At 49.8% G+C, this 16,866-nt stretch overlaps 1 protein-coding gene across 2 annotated transcripts; it reads left to right on the top strand.

The window, feature by feature from the left end:
* Nucleotides 1-1,396: 1,396 nt before the first annotated feature.
* Tle7 (TLE family member 7) lies at nt 1,397-13,626 on the top strand. Of its 2 annotated transcripts, XM_048437002.3 has the most exons (10): nt 1,397-1,790; nt 10,622-10,731; nt 10,846-10,868; nt 11,013-11,071; nt 11,414-11,626; nt 11,704-11,945; nt 12,149-12,290; nt 12,437-12,590; nt 12,926-12,999; nt 13,265-13,626. In XM_048437002.3, exons 1-10 carry the CDS (start codon nt 1,623-1,625, stop codon nt 13,367-13,369), a joined length of 1,290 nt encoding a protein of 429 aa, XP_048292959.3. In that variant the 5' UTR covers nt 1,397-1,622; the 3' UTR covers nt 13,370-13,626. The 2 variants fall into 2 exon arrangements, with proteins under 2 accessions (XP_048292959.3, XP_085537673.2); XM_085681547.2 differs by lacking the exon at nt 1,397-1,790 and having other exon boundaries at nt 10,292-10,731.
* The last annotated feature ends 3,240 nt before the right edge of the window (nt 13,627-16,866 follow it).

Below are 16,866 nucleotides of genomic sequence, written 5' to 3'. Positions count from 1 at the left end.
AGTCCTTATTTTATTAACAGAGAGACTGAGGCCCAGGGATGAACAGGAGACCCTCTCGTCACACAGCAAATCAATGATTCATCTGTCTCCAATCCCAGGCAGGGGAGACATCAGATGAAATATTCCATCCAACTCAAAAGAGCTTCAGAAAGTCCCTAAAACTGATCAGATTCACTAGGCCCCTCCTTGCCAGTGTCAGCAAAGTTGAGCATCCCTTCAGACAGAAGGAAGCTGCGCTGCAAAGACTCCGAGATGAGAGCAGCTGCCTGAAGAAGCAGACACCAACTGAGCTGTCTGAAAGAGGTGTAGGCCAACTCAGGCTTCTGAAAGGGACCCCCCCAACCTCTCGAGCTGCCCCGCAGCTTGGGCAGGGGGCTCCAGGTTCCCAGTTTTGTGAGCTGTGACCCGTGCTAGGGTGGGCTTTGGTGATGCAGCTGCCTTTGAGTCATTTCTGCTCCTGTAAGTAACGCTGATAAAACTCACTGGTTCGTCAGTTTGGACGTCAGCGGTATCCATACTTTGGTGTGCCGTGGGCTCCCTATAGAAGTGTGTGTTGAGTTTCCCCAGGCAAAGTTCTGTCTCACTAACAGAAGGCAGTGCTTGCTCCACCTGTAAGCTAGGTCATGTCTATCTGCCGCTGGTATCTGGGATGAAGTCGAAGACAGGACCAGGAGTCCCCAGTCCTGTTCCCTCAACACAGACTGCTGAGGCATCCATCCAAGAGCACTGAGATCAGACAGTCCGACGTTCCGGATCTGTCACCAACTGGAACCTGTGTGAACTTGAGGCTCAGTCTTGGCCAAGATGAGGACGTGGCTGACCCCAGGGCCTCTGGAAGGCTACGCTTTGACAGTCAGTGATATTTTCTCCCTCCCTGTAGGTTTGTTATTGTCCAGGACAAGTTTATCTGCTCAGACCCCAAAGACTGGCAGGTGAAGAAACCTGTTTGTCACCTGCAGAGCGTCAAGCTATCAAGCCTCAGCACTAGGAAGGTACCCCAGCCACACCTGCCCAAGTCCAGGCGATGCCTTCCAATGATCACAGGAGCCTCAGCCCTGGAGACTCTTGTTTCGACACTGTAACATTTCTCATCCCGGGCTCTAGGCCCAGCTGGATGTCTGTTACAATCTTTTTCTTTCAGTCTGGATCAGAACATCTGTCTCCGGGGTACAGGGTGCCCTCCTGCCCAAACCTGTCACCCTCAGAAAACACCTGGGCATAATGAGTCCGAGAAGGGCTTCTGGAAAGACATTGAGTTCTCTCCACTTTTGTCTGTTGTCTGGCCTGACCAGGAACTGAGGAGAGCATTCCGTTCTATTTCAGAATGCCTGACAACCCCTTCCGCTTAGTCAAGAATCAGACAACGAGAGATGAGCCGATTTTGGCCTTTTCGGGGAGAAGCATGCAGCCACAGGGTTGGGAAGTTCCCTGCTTTCTTTAGTCCCACACACTACAGATGAGGTGGCTCCCCACAGGTAGAGCACCTTCCAGGTCTGGGGGCTCCCCGCTAAGGCCTGAACCAGAAGGGCAGGTGGGAATCATCAGCCTACTCTTTTGTTTGTGGAGATCAGGGCGCCACTTCCTGCTCTAGTTTCATCCACCACAGCAGGGCGGGTCTTCAAATGGCTGCCATGTTCCTGAGGTGTGGCTCCCACCCCTTATCGGGCGCGGAAATCCCACCCACCCTCCGTCCAAGCCCAGCCTCCAGGAAGCCTTCGTCAACTGCACACTGCACCAAGTGTCTCCTGCGGCGGCCCCCAGGTGCCCCCAGAGACTTGCAGCCAGTTACGGTAAGAAACTGTTCTGTGGACGACCCCCAGCGTGTCCTCCAGTCTCTACCTCCCCACCTCAACACCCGGGCTGGGGCCGCCCATTCGTCACCAGGGCAGGAGCCTCCAAGGGCTCCTCCCAGAGCAGGCGGGAGCTGCGTGCACCAGCTGCACAGTTCCCGCCATTCTCGCGCAGGGCTGTACCCGCCTGCTGCTGGTGTCGTGGTGCAAGGGGACAGGGACTTGAGCCCTGTGTGGGGGCTTGGGGTACCCTGCACAGGGAGGAGGGAGGGCACAGCAGCCTTTAGGAGTTGTCTTCCGCTTCTGTTGCCACAAGGAGGCAGCGCACCTCGCGTGGGTGTTTCCAGCATGGCGGGGAGCAAGTGACCAAATTACCAGCGTGTGGCTACCAGGTCCCCTCGGCCACACGAAGGCTCTTTCTCTGCTCTGAACCTGAGGAAAAGTCCTTCAACAGCTGCCTCAGCTCCAGGACCCAGGCTCTTCCTCTGCCCTGAACCTGAGGAAAAGTCCTTCAACAGCTGCCTCAGATCCAGGACCCTGGAGCTGTTGCGTCTGAGGTGGTGGTGGCAAAATGTCCCCTGGGTCTCTCTCCTGTGGGAGACCGAGAAGATGGCGAGACCAGAGGGCTGCGGGAGTGACAGAGGGGAGCGCACCCGTGAGCCCACCACATTGCCTTTAAAGAAGGCTTGCAGTCCAGTAATGAAACAGCTCTCGGAGGAGCTCACTGGAAGAGCTGTGATGTGGGGTGTCGCCCCAAGGCCCTGACTGGGACAGCTCAAAGCTTAGCTCAAAGGTCCCTAGGAAGAAAAAGGAGAATTCTGGACAGAAACCGGTCAGTAGGATTTGGAATGCAAGTGTTCAGTCTCAGGGAGTGAGTAAGGACCTTGTGTGACAGGCAACTTGATAAGGATGGGAGAGTTAGGGGTTCCCCGTGACATCAAAGGACCAGATGAATAATGAGGAGTGGCCTGACCCAATGTCATCCCTTCCTTCTAGAAGGTTCCTCCTCCACGCTGCTCAGAGCAAAAGTCACCTCTCTTTTGCACCCTCCCCCATCCTGTGACCTCAGTTTACTCTTTACTGCCCCCTGCCCTCTGGACTTGGAACTGCAGGTGTTCACACTGTATTAGGAAGAGGGGAGTGTTTGGTACCTGTGGACATTATTGTTGATACATTTTCATCAGCAAGTGTCTAGGTGACTCTCTCGGCGGCGGCACCGTGTTGAAAGAGAAGCTCCTGGAGTCAGGGATGGAAGTGGAGGGGAGCAATGCTCTGAGCATAGCCCTCCAGTAAACTGCATAGGAGCCTCAAGGGCCTGATGGCTGGAAATTAGATTTGAGCTGCTCTGAACTTGTCCACCAGAGAGCGGAGCCTCCAATGAAGGTCTGCAGGTCAATGTCCTTGATTCTAATGACACATAGGTGGCTGACCCATCAGCCAGAGTCTTCATTTGCCTATATTCCCTGGGCAGGGGCCATCTACAGCTGACTGGCCCTCCTAGGGTCACAAAGGTAAGAAACCACAGGCCAAACTACCTGGAGTTCACTGGATGAAGAGGAAGAGGGCTCACGGTATGGGGGCTTACAGACCTTTAACTCCTTATTGCCTTTTTTCTTGTAAAATACATAACAACATGAAACTCACCATTTTAACTCTACAAAATATACAGTTCGGCGACAGCACAGCATTGAACAACTACCATCATTTTCCACTTCTACAACTTTTCATCATTGCAGACTATTAGCCCAAACCTCAGTTTCCCCATCCGAAAATGGAGCTAACCATCAACAGCTTTTCTAAGACTGCAGGAGGTGCAATCAAACTTCCGTTTCTGGAGGAAGAGTTGGCTTTCTTTTGAGTGGATGGGCAAGGAACAAGGGCAAGGGCCCTAGACAGTGAGAGCTTTAGCAATGCTAGATTCCAAGTAAACACATATTCATCTGGGGCTCAGAGAGACAGAGCTGGTGTTGGGGAGGTCCCCTATGGTCCAGCGAGCGTAGCTTTGCGGCCAGGATTTCTAGGGAGGGCAAAGATTCTGGATCACGATACTCTGTCAACTGTCCAGTCCTCTCTCATGGCTACCCTGTAGGGAAGCTTCTGTGTCAGGAAACAGAGGTTCCAGGAGGAGCTGAAGGTGAATACAATCACAAACCCAGATGTGCTGGACGAAGGGTTAGTCTTCACCCAGCTGCAGGGAGATGGAGGAGGGAGCATGAATGAGGACATTTGGCGCCAGCAAACTGGATAGAGTGGCTGCAGTGCACTTGAGTAGGGCGGTAGATTGCTAAGAACGGAACTGGCAGTCACTGAGATAGTCTAGGATGGAGGGGGAGGTCTGAACACTGAACTGGTACATTTGAACAGAGGGCAACGAGGGGGAGAAGCACGCATGCTCACACACACACACACACACACACACACACACACACATACACAGCCATATATGAAAAATGTAGCCAACTCCTATGGCTCAGTAAGGCTCTTGCAAATATTTTTAAATGTCATATGGGGGTGTGAAGAGATAGCTCAGTGGTTGAGAGCACAGACTGCTCTCTTCTAGAGAGGACTTAGACTTGATTGTCATCACCCTCATGGATGCTCACAACCATCTATAAAACCAGTTCCAGAGGATCTGACGCCCTCTTCTGGCCTCTGGACACTGCACATGTATGGCTCGTAGACATACATGCAGGCAAAACACCCAAACACATTGTTAGAACTAAGCCCAGGGACAATAACTAGATCATCACGCCAACAGAAATGTCTCAGCAAGACAAGACTTTACTCATGGTCAAGACGGTGTGCTTGGAAGAGCAAGAACCCCAAGCCAGGAAGTGCATGTGATTTTTATTCTAATGCTGCGGTGACCGTCTGTGTCTTTTCCCCATGGGCTGGACTCTGGTCTCAGCTCTTCGGAGATCGACTGAGTTTGAAACAGTGCAGAGGAGATGAAGTAGGGGAGGGAATCGCTCGCTTTAATCTGAAATTGTAGCAGAGTTTTCGTGTAAGTAAAAGTTTTTTGCCTGGTGGGAGAATTAAAATATCAACCTAACTGTCTTAGAAGGTAGGGAGATAAACTTTTAATCCCAGCACTGAGTAGGCAGAGGCCAACCTGGTCTCCTTAGGGAATTTTGGGCCTTGAACTCAGAGATCCACCTGCCTCTGCTTCCTGAGTGCTGGGATTAAAGGTATGCGCCACACCTGGCTACCGGTACCCTTCTTATTGAAAGATATTTGAAGAATTCTCAACTTGTTTGAGACAAGACTCTGAAATTCCGGCCCTCCTCATTAATTCTTAAGGTTACAAACTGGGGACAAACCCAGGCCCTGTTTGTCTCACTGTGTTTTCTATGAGAATCAATAAAAAGGTAATTCAGGAAAGCCTGGTTTACAGAGTAAGTTCCAGGACAGCCTGGTCTACAGAGAGAGTTCCAGAATGGCCTACATGGCCATTCATAGAAATCCTATGGGCTACATTCATAGAAATCCTGACTCAAAAAAACCAAAAACAAACAAAACCCGCAAACAAACAAAATATGAGAACAAAAGACCCTCAGGAAGAAGACAAACCAATAAGTTTCAGAAGCCCCTGAAACTGACCAGATTCACTAGGCTCTTCCCTGCCTACGCCTCTGTATACACTAAGGAAACAGACAAGCGAATTTCTTTTGAGTTCAAGGCCCTCCAGCCCAAACAGGACTACACAGTGAGACCCTGTCTTAAAAACCAAACAAACAGAAAAAGATTTGAGTTCCTTGCCCTAAACACAAGTTTTACAGTATTTGATAGAAAAAGATTCATATGAAATACTTCTTACAACATTAATCATAGCCGCCAGGACTAGGATTTGTATTCTGGTTTTAGACAAGAATCTGTGGGATTCTGGCTGCCCCCCCCCCCCATTAATTCTTATGATTCCAAACTGGGGACAACCCAGGCCCTGTTTGCCTCACCTTGTGTTTCCTGTGAGAATCAATACATGATAATTCGCCACAAGGTGGATTGTGTAAGAACAGGGATTGATGTGAAGCTCCCACCTGGGTGGCGATGCAACAGGCTGTGATAAACAGGGCACCACTTTATGAGAAACGCAGTGGCCCTTTCTAGAAGTTCTTTCCTCCCAGGGCTGCACCGACCACAGGCACTGTCCCCACTTTTATGCAGCAGTTCCTCAAGGATGTGGGCTTGGCTTTGGCCTGGTTTCTGGTTCATGGCACACACTTGGCTCAGAGTGCATGGGGGCATCTGTTTGATACACAAGTGAGCAGCAGGAAGCATCGGAAGCATCATTCCCAGATGAAGGACAAGCATGGGCAAAGCCGGAGGGGGAGCAGGCTGCTCATGAAACCGTGGTTGGGTGTGGCAGAAACAGGGAAAAATAGGAGGAGAGCAGATGGGGATGCATCTTAAATACCAGGCTAGGGGATCTGGGTAATGAAGGTGATAGGTAACTTCAGAAGTCTTGGGGACAAGAAGAGGGGGACAAGAGGAATAGACGAGATTTTAGGAATGGGAGGCAAGGAACTTCTAAGCAGCAGTCTTTTCAGAGTTTTTGTTTCAAAAGAAGAAGACCAAGGGATGAAGAAGAAACCAGAGTAGAGAATTTAGTGAGGAGAGAGGACAGGCAGGCGGCAGAATCGGGAACGAGAGAAGTATCCAGACTCACTTGCAACTGTCCTCCTGTGGGAAGGAACCAGAGGACGGAAGAGTCGTACGGAACGTCTCAAACGGTGCTCCAACCAACAGCGCCAGCAGCGCCTAACGTCGTATGCTCACTACCATGTCGCCACGGTTGGCACCATCAATCACTACCACCACATTGCCACCGTTGTCGCCAAAACTACAATGGCATTACCACTCTCATTACTACCAGTTTTACAGCCCTTACCACCACTCCCACCACCACCACCACTACTGCAGTAACATCATCCTGATCTACGATACCACCACCCACCTCACCTCTGCCCTATCCCCATCCCCTCCCCACCCCCTCCCCATCTCCATCACTGCTCCCATCCCGACATCACCAGTTTTTCTCCGTTATCCCCGCTGCCACAACCATTTCTCCTAACCACGGCCTTCATCGCCAAGCACCCTCTTAGAAGCACAGATTCTCAGCGCCCGAGCCCTTGAATCAGAACATCTGGGAAGTGGGGCTGGCACTCTCATCAAGCCCTCCGGAGGACTCTGTGGGATGCTCAAATTCAAGAATCCCTAGACAAGACAGCCACAGAAATGCAAGGCCTCTTGAGCGGTGAATTTCAGAAGCTCGGGTCAAAGATGACAGGCACAAAGCCAGACCAGGGAGAAGGAGAGGGAATGCCACCCCCTTCCCCTAACTCCCCGCTTTCAGCTTACTGAAGTTCTGCCTTGGGAGCAAAGTGAATTCATCTGGAGGTGAGAATTTAACCGCAAGTGCCTTTTGACCAGATAAGGCTCTTCTAGGTCAGCTGAAACCACAGGTTTATCCCCTGAAGTTTCTCACTCTATCTGCTGAACTTATTTGGAGAGATTCCTGCCTTGTTCTCCACTCAGAGACACAGGAGCTCGGAACGTGTGTGGCCACACCCTGATGTTGACCAGCCCTTCAGGATCCAAACACTTGACTGGGTTCTCACCCAGGGCTTCAGTATTTGTTAGGCCAGTGTTTACCTCAGGACTCCTTCTTCCCTCCTCCCCCTCCCCACCTCCCCAGGGAGGTGGAAGAGTGGATCCAAGCCTAGCTGGGTCTTCACTCTCCACTTTTAATCTCTAGACTTCGACCTGCTTTTGGAGGTGAGTTTCCTGCCCCAGGTTATTTGTGAGTGCAGAATTTCCCACTCTTGGAGAGAAGAGAGGGGAGCCCGTGAATTGCACCTTCAAAAGCCTTGTCTTACTTTGATGGTGAAAATCTGGTTAACTTGAAGTCAGAAGCCCCAGTTAAGTAATTTAGTTGTCTTTAAGCTTTTCCCAACCTCCATAGGAGGACTTTGCAGCCAGGCCCTCAGTTATCTGGAATGCGGAGGCCTTTGCAGCAGGGCCCTCACTTATCTGGAATGTGGAGGCCTTTGCAGCAGGGCCCTCACTTATTGGAATGCTCATTCTGCTAGGTGCAGAGGCCTGAGCCCCATTGCTGATTCTCACCAGGACTAAACTAGCCCGGGTGTCCCCAGTTAAAGGCAGCCTGACGCCTTCCAGAGAAAACGTGTTGAGTGAGCAAATGACGGAACTAATTAGGAATCACGGGGGCTGTGCTTTGGGAGATATGAGAATTTGGCTCCCGGTTCAAGAGTTTCTAATATAGGTTGAAATGTCCCCAAAGAAGGAAAAGCAGTATCAGGTCTTGTGGCTGTCCCTCCCTCCTGTTCCTTGTTCCCATTTTCCAGTTTCTATATTGGAAACGCAGCTATTCTTCTTAATCTCTTGTACACACATGAAAATAAATTCTAATCTCCACCCTTTCTTACACAAAGTTAAATATATTTTGAACATTATTCTGAGCTCTGTAATGCCCCCCTCTAATAGTAGATTAGATTTTAACTACTTTAACAATTTTAACTACTGTGCACCCTTCCCCTGTGAGGATGTGCTCTCTATGTCACCAGTCTTCACCTGTGGTGTTTGGGTTTTGCTCCAGCTTGCACGCATATCGTTTTGTCTATCTCTGATTGTGTCTACAGGACAGCTTTGTGAATCTGGGGGTGCTAGGTCAGAGTATGTGCCTTGGCTCTTACGGTGGGTATTGCCTTCTTCCTTCTAGTGGGCGGTAAGAAGTGAGCCAGGGAGAACCCAGTGGGAGCAGCTTTGTTCTTTCTAGCCACTCGTCCTGGGACCTAGGGCTCACTTGCTCTGGGCTTGGCTTATTAATCTATGAAATGTGCCCTAGTCTTTGGGATGCTGAGGCAGGACGATAGTCAGAAGTTTGAAGCCAGGCTGGGCTGCAGAAAAAGACCTTGTCTCAAAACAATATCTATAAAATGGTTCAGAGAGGCTGGGCGTTCAGCTCAGTGATAGAGTGCTTGCCTAGCATGTAGAAGGGAGGCCCGGAGTTTGATCTGCAACCAACCAACAGCCATAAATATAGAGCATATGGTGGCAAGGAAAAAATTAGATTTTCATGTAAAGCATTTAATTCAGGGCCAAATACACAACTAACCATTGTCAGGCTGCTGGTTTTCTGTTGGAGACCTTCATGAGCGCCACTGAGTGAGCCTGCCTGTCAAAACCATTCTTCTGAAACGAAGATTCTCCCCCCATGGCTCTCCATGTCTCTGAGGTTTCTGTTAGGTCCTCTTAATAGAAAAACCTGGGGTTTCCCAGGGACATTTCTAGGGCTAGCTGTTGGATAGATTGGAGTAGAATCTTTCTAAAGAGGGCTCCGGCCTGTCTTAAATCCACAATTTCCCCTGCACAGGCTGCAGCTGAGCACCCCGTCCTCTGTCCTTCATTTGCTCCTGGCCTCCTACGGTGCTCCACAGATGTGAATCTGTTCCCGTTAGCATTGTCGCAGGGTGCAGCACATGTCAGTCACTGCCGGGCCGAGTCTTCTCACTCTGCCTCCTGTTCTCCCCAGACAGAGCGTCTTATATTAGAGTGCATGGTCCCAAGCTCCTCCACGTTGTCATGGGTGAGACACCCCAGGGTCTCTGTGTGGACTTCCTGTTGCCTTAAGGTCTGGGCACATTTGGGGATGAGCCACATTTGATATGGGGATGTCCAAATTAAAGGGTGGGTTTCATTTCATCCACACAGAAACACAGCCCATGTCTGCCAAAGTTAATTGGTAGCTGATCTTTTGAGGCTTTACATCCAAAGAGGTGTTTCCAGAACATTCCAAACAGACTCTGCACAATAAACCTGATTTTTGCCTTTGTTCCCTCTGTGTGTGTGTGTGTGTGTACACGCTCCTGTGTGTGGAAGTGTGTGTACATGTGTGCATGCATGTGTGGGTCAAAGGTTGGTGTCAGCTGTCTTCCTAAAACAATCTCCACTTTTTTTTGAAGTTGTTTTTTGGGGTGAGCATGTGTGCATGTCACATGAATACGAGTGTGCACACGCCACAGAACGCATGTGGAGGCCAGAGGACAGCTTCTCAGGAGTTGGTTCTCTGCTTCTGTCTTATTTTAAGGCAGGGTCTCTCTGTGTCTGTTGTTATACTGCGTGCTCCAGGGCAGCTGGTCTTCAGACTTCTGGATAATTCTGTCTCTGTTTCCCATCTTGCTGTAGAAGTACTGAGATTACAGATGTGTGCTACCACATCTGGACCTTTGCATAGGTTTGAGGACTGAAGTTGGGCTCTCAGGCGTGTGGGGCCACCTCTCTGGCCCATCTCCTTTTTTTTTTTTTTTTGAGACAGGGTCTCTCACTAAACCTGAAGTTTACCAATTCAGGTTGTATGGCTGGCCAACAAGCCCCAGGGGTCCCTTGCCTCCACTAGCCTAGCACTAGGATTGCAGATACATGCTTGACTCTGTACATGGAGGCTGGGAATCTGCACTCGAATTCTTATACTGGCGCAATAAGCACTTGCGATGAAGCTGTTTCCCAGCCCTTTCCTGCTCTCTTTCATAGTACAGGAGATCAGGATGAACTGGGAACCCAGGATCCGGTTGCTGCGTCCCTAGAGCCAGATGGTTCATTCACTTGATTGACCCAAGAACATGAGTGAAGAAAAAGAGGACTCGTTCAAGATACTCAGGATTTATGATGAGACAGAGGCGATAAAGAAGATGCCAGAAAGCGCTGGTATTTTTTCTCATCAATGGCAACAAGACCACCACCAGTTGGACAGTGCACAGGGAATGCCCCAGCTGCCCCCATGTCCCTCAGTTCAGCGTGACCCTGTTTACCAGGAAATGCACAGTATGACCCAGCAGCAGTGGGATCCCCAGGCCCAGGACACAGCTGGGCTCCAGCCCATGCACTTCTCAGAAGCAGAACCAGAAGGAGGAACCAGCTCAGGGTAAGGCTGTCATGAGCGAAGCTGGGCAGGGTGACGGACTGTCCTGGGCAGAGAGGGCTCAGCACAAAGTTCCGCCCTTCATGCCATCTCCTCCCTCTTTCTCCTCCGTCACAGTTCTTACCCAGGAGCTACGGCTGGTAAGTGTAGGCCCTAACAGTGTGGTTGGGAAGTGGGGAAGGGCAGCCCAAGCTGAAGCCCAGATGGTGGGTGAGGTACCCGGTTTGGTGTCTGATGTGGTGACACCTGGTCCATGACCTGTGGGTGTGGCTGTCTCCCTGCAGGCCAGTTCTGTTCTTCGTCCTTGCCCAACAGAGAAGTCTGGTCATTCCTCAAAGCCATTGTAAGTACCTTAATGTCATGTTTTGTCACCTAGACAACATCTTTCTTTCCCGCCTACCCTTCAATGGAAAAGCAGTGTGTTTGCACACCCCTCGGTGGAGAAATGGTTTGCACGCCCCTAGTCCCTTCTCTGGCGTGACCTGGGATAGCATCTTCTTAATGAGGCTGCTCTCCTTGTTCTGTCATTTCGATAAATAGGACCTTTAACCACAGAGTCACTTCTACAAGAGATGTGATTTGGGGACCCCTGAACTAAGCTGCTATGAGAACGAAGCTTAGAAATTTGGGGAGTAGGGGTAGAGCAGGCCTCTGCCGTGGTTGAGCGGTCCTGTCATCTCCCCAGCCTCCGATTCCAGATGAGGCCGTAGTCACACGGAAGTCCCCACGTGGTTCCTGGAGGGTTGGCACTCTCCACCATGGGAAGCGAGTGAGCGCTATCGCCGTTAGCAGTGCTCCGCACCACGTGTACACATGTGGTACTGGCTACATCCGGGTGTGGGATGAAGATGCGTTGCATGCCTCGGACAGAGCGCCTCAGGCCCAGCTGGACTTTCAGGTGAGGTTTAGAGAAGTCAACCAGGGCCTCTGTCCTCAGCACTGCCAAGGGTATTGACAGCGTGTGTTCTTCACCAGGACCCTCAGAACCGTGTACTTACCTGCAAGCTGTTCCCCGATGAGCAGAGTCTGATCACAGGGGGAATGGCCCAGGCTCTTACTCTCTGGGACCTGGCTCCTACACCCCAAATCAGGGCCCAGATGGCCTCCACAGGCTCCATATGCTATTCCTTGGCCCTCTCTTCTGATGCACACATCTGCTTGGCTTCTTTCAATGGATTCGTGGAGATTTGGGATGTGCGGAACCAAATCTTGATCAGGTAGGACCCCTCTCCAGAGCCACTAAGGTGTCTTGGGAAGGACTTGAGAATGAGACTCCACTTTGCCTTCTTGGCAGTAGGGCTATGCCAAACAGCCTGGAAGGCACATCTAGGTACCTTCTAACCCTGTACATTCCTAACCCTTCCACATGCTGGGCCGGGGAGCAAACCTTGCTAAAGAACCTGAGTTGTTTTCCCCGCAGGAAGCATGAAGTTCCTCCCTACGCATCCCGCTGCGTGGACATCACAGGCTTTAAGTTCTGGACAGGTGGTGAAGATACCATCCTGTATTCATGGGACATGAGGAGCTACCAGAAGCTGCAGCAACACAGTTTATGCTATGAGGTGCCTGCTTGGTTGCCTTCAGGACCAAGTTCAACCCCAGGGTGGGATCTTGGATGTGGGCAGGGGGGCGTGCTGAGTGTAAATCTGAGGCCAGGGCTTACATGAGGGCACTGGCAATTTTGAGCACTGCCCCAAACTTCCCACAGATCCTTAGCATTACCCATGACCCCAGTGAGGAGTGGGTGCTAGCGGGCTTGAAGATGAGTGATATTGTCATCCTGCACGCGCACCGCGAGGAGAAATACAAAGCTGTTGTCCAGAGATACTCACAACGCCACAACCTCAAGTTTGCCTCTTGTGGTGAGTTAGAAGCCAGGTGGCCCCATGAGTTCCTATCTTCTCCCCCCTCTTTCTTATGCTACTCTCGACCATGAGGACTTCCATATAGAATGAAGTCTGAAGGTACAGGTAGACAGAAGTGGCAGTAGTCACATCTCGTGGGCCGCTTGTTCAGGGATAGATCACCATGTCCTGGCTGCGGCTCTGGTGGCAGCAGATGACAGGTGTCTGGTTTTTATAAGGTGGGGAAACTGAGGCAGAGTAGGTAGTTTCTCTCTCCCTAGTCTACTTGAAGACAGTGGAATGAGAACACAGGCTCAGTTCCTGATCTCTCACGCTGTTCTTCCCTTTGCCAGGGACTTATTTTGTGGCCACGCTGGATAGCACAATCCATTGTTTAGCGGCCCCTTCTCTCCGAAGGTTGTTCCAGGTATGGAGACGGGGAGGGGTGCGGGTGTATGGACTAAAACCCTCAGTGCTTGTGGCCCCAGATCCCTACCTGATGGGTCGCAGAGAGAACTGGAAGATACCACTGAGACGACATTTTATAGTGGGTAGGGATTAAGGACTGAGCCTGTGAACCCATGGTCTTCAACTTTGAGCTTTGTCCGTGATCCAGTGGAGCCCTGCGTCTACGTAAACCTTGAAACGTGACGTCCTCCCGTCTGTCTCAAGCCCTCGCCTTTCTTTTCTAGACAGAGGAGTGTGATGACATCCTGTGTTGTGACATGTCCTCGGATAGCCAGTACCTGGTCACCGGCTGCAGGGAAAGAGCCACAGTATACCAGCTCTTGTATTGAAGGTGGTGGGGTACGGCCCTGCCAGGGAAGAACCAAAGAGATCAGACCACGTGACCTCACAGTGCTGGATGTCTCCAACACCTGTCTCCTCGACTTCAGCCTTTGTGGCTGGTTAGCTGCACTCCCAGGCTTTGAGTCTATGGCTTGGGGGCTTTTTTTTTTTGTATTTTCTTTTATATTCCCACTCATTGATAACTGTTTGGCAAGTCTTTATGAGATATGACTTTGTAATTAATAAAATAGAACAAAACCCAGAATGACCTGTTTGTGTGTTTCAGATAATAAAACTATAGTAATGGATCATTTCTGTCTGTGTTTAGCAAGAGGGGGCCCTCTGTTTTTCCAGGGTGGGTATATAAGTCACTTTGCCATTACTTTGATGGGATCCCTTAACAAAAAGCACCTTAGAGAAGAATGGATTTGTTTTTGGGTTACAATTATTCCAGAGGGAGAGTGCCCCTCAGGACAAGGAAGGCAAGGTGGCAGGATCATGGGGCCCAACTGGCAGATGGGGGAGAGAGAGAGAGGGAGGAGAGGGGAGAGGGATGAGGGATGAAGGAAGGGAGGGAGGAAGAGAGAGAACCCACTGGCATTTTCCTTCCCTGTGTACCTCCTAATGGTTCCACAGCCTCCCCAACAGCACTGCTCTCCGAGTGTTCAAACATAGGAGCCTATGGGGACACCCTATTCACACACCACAGAGCAGAAAGAATCTTAGGTAAGATTTAGTTTTATTTGTAACTTTGGAGGCAGCGGTGGTGGTCATTCATGAACTTTTTGAAATCTTAAGAAATGTAAGAAAAAGTATGCATGCTGCCAGCCCTTTGTAACCATGGGGTTTTGCACCTGGGATTCAACCAATCATGGGTTGCAAGGATTTAGAAGCAAAGCTGGGTTTTGCACTGAAAATGGGCTTTTTGTTTCCTAACAACGCATCCTCACGTTTATTTACGTGGCACTCTCACCACGACAGGTCTGTGATGATCTAGAAGCGACTCAGGCGTAGAAAGCTCTGTGTGAGCTGTGTGAAATGCTATTGCTACTTGATAAAAGGGGCTTTGTATCCGTTACAGCTGTGGAGCCAACCACAGTGATTCTGCAGATACAAACGTTAGACTGCTTGACAGTGCTTGACTCTCAATCTAGATAAAATGTCCCAGGAAGCTGGTCTGACCATGTCCTGAGGCTGGGATCTCGGCAGTGTGTAACCCCGTGGGGTGATGAGTATAATTTGAACGAGGTATAACCCCCAGACTCTTGGGCATTTGAACACCTGGTCTCCAGTTGGTGGTGCTGTCTGCGAGGATTCAGTTAGTACAGCCTTGCTGGAGGAAGGTACATCACTCCCGGCTGGGCTTGGAGAGTTAAAATGCCCCCTTCTTCCAGTTTGCTTTCTCTGCTTTGTGCTTGTGGATGAGGATGTGAGCTCTGAGCTTCCTGCAGCCACACCTGTGGCTTGTTGTCATGCCTCCCTGCCGTGATGAACTTGTACCCCTCTGGAGCTGTGAGCCCAGACAAACCCTTCCTTCCACAAGTTACTTTTGTGGTGATGTTTTATCACAGCCATAAAAAAGTAACCGCGACAAAAAGGCGATGTTCTGTCCAAGGCCTGTTCATAACTGTGGCAGCTGGGACCAGTCAAACCTAACGGTCTCACCGCTCCAGGAGGGCTTGCTTGTGCTGGTACAATTTATCTGACCTGCTCCAGGCTGGAAAAGCCACCTACGCGTGCATGGCCATCCTCCTCCATCTGCTGTTTCTTTGCTTGGCGTTGGTATGGCAGAGACAGCTATGCCCATGGATGTTTGGGGCTTCGAGTTACCAGTCGGGATCATGAGTGGATAACATGTGTCCATCTGAGACAGGCCTAAAGAGGCAGAGGGAGGTAGAAGAGTAAGAGTCTCCTGCAGGGACTCTTTCCCCTTCTATCAACACAAGGCAAAAGAGGCGGAGACTCTGGGCATTGCTGAGCCACCGAGTGGAAGCATCCATCCCCTGCTCACACAGCAAGCAAAGAGAGAAGCTGCCTAACCATGTGTGGGGTTTGTATGAAAATGGCTTCTATAGGCCCATAGGGAGTAGCACTACATAGGTGTGGCCTTATTGGAGTAGGTGTGGCCTTGCTAGAGGAAGTTTGTCATTGGGGGTGGTCTTTGAGGCTTCAAATGCTTAAGTCAAGGTCTCTCTCTTCCTGCAGCTTGTGGGTCCAGATGTAGAACTCTCAAGCTCCTTTTCCAGTACTATGTCTGCCTGCATGCCACCATGCTTCCCTCCATGATGACAATGGACTGAACTTCTGAACTGTAAGTCAGCCCCAGTTATATGTTTTCCTTTATAAGAGTTGTTGTGGTCATGGTGTCTTTTCATAGCAATAGGACCCTAACTAAGACACTATGAAGGAAAAATAAATTTCCACTTTATTAATGTTGAGGTCTATTTGTTACTATAGTTCTGGGAAAGAGCATTTATTTACTTAAAAGGCTAAGTAGTGAATAATTTAGTCTTTGTTATAATTGACGTTGCGATTATGCAGTTCTACTGCTATGGCATATAAACAGTTATAGCTAAAAAGATAAACAAATGAGTGTGAATTTTATCAATAAAACTTTATAGATAACAGCAAGCAGTGGGACCTATTGACTTTCTGGATATAGTTTGTTAACCTTCTCAGTATGCTTTAAGTAACATATGCAATTAGCATCCAATAAAAAATAATAGAGAATTACTATGTATGGTGGAGCACACCTTTAATCCAAGAACTTGGGAGGCAGAGGCAGGCAGATCTCTGAGTTTGAAGCCAGCCTGGTCTGTAGAGTGAGTTCCAGGACAGCCAGAGGAACACAGAAAAACCCTGTGACAAACAAAACCCAACCAGTGTGTGTGTGTGTGTGTGTGTGTGTGTGTGTGTGTGTGTGTGTATGAGAGAGAGACAGACAGAGAGAGAGAGAGAGAGAGAGAGAGAGAGAGAGAGAGAGAGAGAAGAGGTTACCTAGTGAAGCTATTCAGTGGGGCTATGGAATCACATAGGCTTTAAAATGAATTTATCCATCAAGGATGAATGAGCAAGCCAAGTATGGAATAATCACACAGAAGCAGAAACACACTATGTCCCATTACAATGGAAGAGAATCCTGACACACACCACGGTCTGAACGAACTTCAAAACAGCCACAAAAGGATAAGTACTGTGCAGTTTCATTCATGAGGTACTTAGAGTAGTTCATTCCTAGAGACAGGAACTAGAATGGCCATCACCTGGGGCTCAGGGGAGGAGTTAAGGGGGTGACTAATGAATACAGATGCTTGAGGGTTTTGTTTGCTTTCAGACAGGGCCTTATGTACCCCAGGCTGGCCTTGAACTCACCAAGACAGTGACTAACATTTTGAAAACAGGGAAGCTATATCTCTGAGTGACCACACCATTCTACAACCCCACCAGCAATGAATGCAGATTCCATTTCTCCACATCCTCACCAAAGCTTTGTTACTATGCCCTG

This window comes from Myodes glareolus, chromosome 22 (assembly GCF_982192425.1).
Source record: "Myodes glareolus chromosome 22, mMyoGla1.1, whole genome shotgun sequence".
Classification (NCBI taxonomy): domain Eukaryota; kingdom Metazoa; phylum Chordata; class Mammalia; order Rodentia; family Cricetidae; genus Myodes; species Myodes glareolus.
Note: the sequence above shows the minus strand (reverse complement) of the source record. Positions and strands in the feature narration are given on the sequence as shown.

Coding starts and splice junctions, on each gene's coding strand:
- Tle7 (XM_085681547.2), top strand. CDS start 10,430: ATGAGTGAAGAAAAAGAGGACTCGTTCAAGATACTCAGGATTTATGAT. Junction 12,291..12,436: donor AACACAGTTTATGCTATGAG/GTGCCTGCTTGG, acceptor AACTTCCCACAG/ATCCTTAGCATTACCCATGA. Junction 13,000..13,264: donor CTCTCCGAAGGTTGTTCCAG/GTATGGAGACGG, acceptor TTTCTTTTCTAG/ACAGAGGAGTGTGATGACAT.